The sequence below is a fragment of the Arachis ipaensis genome, chromosome B07 (genome assembly GCF_000816755.2).
Source record: "Arachis ipaensis cultivar K30076 chromosome B07, Araip1.1, whole genome shotgun sequence".
Lineage (NCBI taxonomy): Eukaryota > Viridiplantae > Streptophyta > Magnoliopsida > Fabales > Fabaceae > Arachis > Arachis ipaensis.
In genome coordinates, this window is record NC_029791.2 from 123379086 (window position 1) to 123382803 (window position 3718).

The 3718-nt window shown below is 29.3% G+C and overlaps 1 protein-coding gene across 10 annotated transcripts in view; it reads left to right on the plus strand.

The window, feature by feature from the left end:
* LOC107606235 (MADS-box transcription factor 23) overlaps positions 316–3718 on the plus strand; it is a 26913-nt gene continuing 23510 nt past the window's right edge. For 6 of the 10 annotated variants that reach the window (XM_021106526.1, XM_021106530.1, XM_021106531.1 and 3 more), the window contains exons 1-2: positions 326–461; positions 636–963. In XM_021106526.1, coding sequence (XP_020962185.1) covers positions 782–963 — 182 coding nt within the window. In that variant the 5' untranslated portion in view covers positions 326–461; positions 636–781. The other 4 variants (XM_021106529.1, XM_021106532.1, XM_021106528.1 and 1 more) reach the window with 4 other exon arrangements.

Sequence of the window (3718 nt, forward strand, 5' to 3'; positions counted from 1 at the left end):
ATTTAGTAAATTAATAATAAGAAGAAGAATAAACAATTTTTTATTTATTTTATCTTTAAATTAACATGAATTAACTTTTAATTTTTTTTATTAAAAGTGTAATCTACCATTCCTCTTTTGTATAATGTACGTATACGTATACCAGTCAGGCGCATCTGTAGGTTCCACGCGTCAAAGTCGGATACGTTAGACAGCTCATAATTCAAGAATCGAATAAAAGAGGCCAATAAGCTCCCATGAGTCAGAGTCTGATTGGGCCACGTGCCCCCAGTCTCCAACTGGCAAAGGACCAAAACCACTAGTGGTTTCTTCACGCGCTCATTAGCGGTTTTACTCACACACACCCAAACCTCTTTTCCATACTTTCCTTATATAGCTATCCCTTCCTTCCATCTCAGGCAGTTTTTCAGTACAACTTGCAGAGCCTTCCTTTGTCTCTTACAAGAACCCAAGCGTCCACAGTAATCTCTCTCCTTTTTCTTTTTCATTTTTTTTATCCTTTATAAGATTCCTTTTTTATCGGAAAATCAATCAGATATTTTCTCTTTCATTTTCCGTCATCTACTCTTTGCATCTAAACACAGTAGTAGGCTGAACTCTGAAAGGAAATAATGGAGACTCTTCTCTCCTTGCAGTTTCCTCTTATTACTTTGTTAAGCTCTCTATTATCGCATTTTTCTTCGGAAATTGAAGCTGCGGTGGTTGATCTGTTCGTAGGAGTAGCGATTTTTTTCTTCTGGTTCGGTAGGATCGAGGTAGCTAGGGTTTTGACTTGGAATCCATGGGGAGAGGGAAGATCGTGATAAGGAGGATCGATAACTCGACGAGTAGGCAAGTAACGTTCTCGAAGCGGAGAAGCGGTTTGCTGAAGAAGGCGAAGGAGCTTTCGATTCTTTGCGATGCTGAGGTTGGAGTTGCGATCTTCTCCAGCACCGGAAAACTCTATGATTACGCCAGTTCCAGGTGCTTGTTAATCTCTCAGATCTTATGGTTTTGAGTTTTCTATATCTGTGTTCATATATGTGCATTGTGTTTGTTGCTGAATTCTGAGTGCTGAATGCGTTGTTGCATAACTAATTCGTAACCGAACGCAAGCGTAGTGGTTTTCTCTGTTATGGTAAAATCCGCGTGACTTTAGGATACAGTTAGTGCTAGCGAAGTAGCAATTGAAAAGTTTGATCTGTTATTAGGTGTGAGTGAGAACTTTGCTATTTTGAAATTCGTAATCTGAACTTAGTTTTGTGAGAGTTACGTATATGCTAGTCTTAGTTTGAGAAATTGCAACGGTATAGCTTGAGGACGGTGTAGTTTTCTTGCGTCACTTGGAAGAGGAAGCTAAGATTGGAGACTGAAATCCTCCGATCCTATTGGCTATTTTTTGTGGCATATGTGCGTGCAGCTCAGAACGAAATGTTCATGATGGTCAAGCTACCAGACATTGTGAACAACAATGGCAGATATGCAATATATATATTAGATGATGATCATAAGATTTTGGGAACTGGCGTCACAGATTAACAGCACGATGTGAGATTATTTCCTGATTTTATATCTTGTGCTGGAAGTTATTCAAGTTCATCTGAGTGTTGGAGAAATAGGTTTGAGTTCGCTCGAGGATTGTCCATTCTTATGGTTAATTAGGTACTAAATACTAAGAAAAATGATGAACAATAGCTATGGATATATATTATACTTTTATCTACCCAATCTATATTTTTACGGATTAAATATTTAAATACAAAGAAAATGATATTTATAACCGTGAATATGTGCTTCACATTTAATTTATCAACCCAATCTATTATATTACTAATTTAATTTTAGTTATCTTCTGTTAAATTTAATAAATAAATGAATTGAATATCAATTTAAATATGCAACTGTCATTTTCTAAATGTATAAATAACTAAATAAACCTATAGGTTTGTTTCAAGTTTTTTTAGGCGATTTTAGAGATTCTTTTGTACGAAACATGCATTTTCCAATAAAAATAGGTATTTATTGATATAATAAAATTACAAGTAGAACTATTTAGTCCAATAGGCAATAGCAATAGCAGAAACCTAGGCCTTAGAGTAAGGTAATTAATTACATTGCTGCCGTATCAACTAAGTGTGTGTTTGGATTATAGTTTTTGCAAACGAGAATTTGCATAGAATTGATTTTGCAAACTTAATTTTGATGAAAAGTAAGTTTGTGTTAACGTGATTTATGTTTGGCAATCTTTATATTAAAATAGATTATAGTAAAATAAATGTTATTTGGATTTTGCTACTCAAAATCACTTTTAGAGAAAAAATTACTAAAAGAGACATCAATTTAAATAATATTTTATATTATCCTATCATTTTACTTTAGATATTTGAATAGATCTTAGTAATTTATTTTATAATAAAAATATTTATCATATAAATAAACATTATTATTTTATAATAATAAAATAATATCTATCTTTTGAGAAAAAAATACAATAAAAAATAAAATTATAAAAGAGAGTACGTACTATACATTCTATAATGTCAAACAAAAAGAAAATGTTCTATAATCTTTTTAGTATTTTATTACTCTTTAATTTATATCATTTTGGAATATACATTTTTATTATTTATGACTCTTTTGTTACTTATATTTAGTATATAATAAAAAATAAAATAAAATACAATAAAAACAAAAAAAAAGAAAAAAATTTCATATCAAACATAGTATATAATAATTACAACCAACAACATGTATCATATGAACAAAAAAATTACAATAAGAAGTAAATAAAATTGATATGAATAAAATAAAATAAAAAATAAAAAATTTTATACACAACATAAATATAGTCCAATAAAGGATAGAAAAAAAGGAATTTATATAAACAAAAAATAATAAAAATTAATAAAAATAAGAATTTATATCAACAATAGTTGTCATATGAATAAAAAATTACAATAAAAATATAATAAAGCACTAAAAAAATAACATCAAAATACTAAAAAAATAATATAAAAAATATTTATCGTATAAATAAAAAAATACAATAAAAAATATAAAAATCAAAATATGAAAGAGAGTACTACAAATAATAAAAAACAATTAAATTTTTTATCTTAGCAGTGATTGAAACATATCTGAAAAATTTTAATAGAAAAAAAAAAATTCAGAACAAAGAACATACACAACAAATGAACGAAAAACTACTGTGAAAGTTATGGTTATTTGCATCCTTTTTATAGAAGAGAATAGAGGGTAGGATTGGTAGAAAAGAAATAAATTTTTCATTTAATTCCTCCAACGGTAATCAACTTTCTCAACGTGAAAGCACTTCTGGATTTAGAATTCTAACAAATTACCAAACATAAAAGTGGGACGTTCAAGACACTCAAACGAGCTTCTTTCTTCTCCAACGTGAATCCCAAACACACCCTAAAACGTAATTAATTTCTTTCTCAACGCCGCCGCGGAGGAGTTTCACCTACAAGATTAAACTAAAAATGTTTAGAAGTACAGTGCATTAATAAAAACAAAATACTACAGTTTACACAAAGAAAAAGGTCCTTAACTAAAGGAAAAACGAAAAAGGTCATTCCAAATATACATAATGAATTACGAAGATCATGATAGTTAGATTTCAAGTTTGCAAGTGATAAAAAGGTCTTGTATTAGTTGATAATAGATTAAAGATTTAATTATTCTATTGGTTTTTATATTTTAATTAAATTTTTAATTAGAT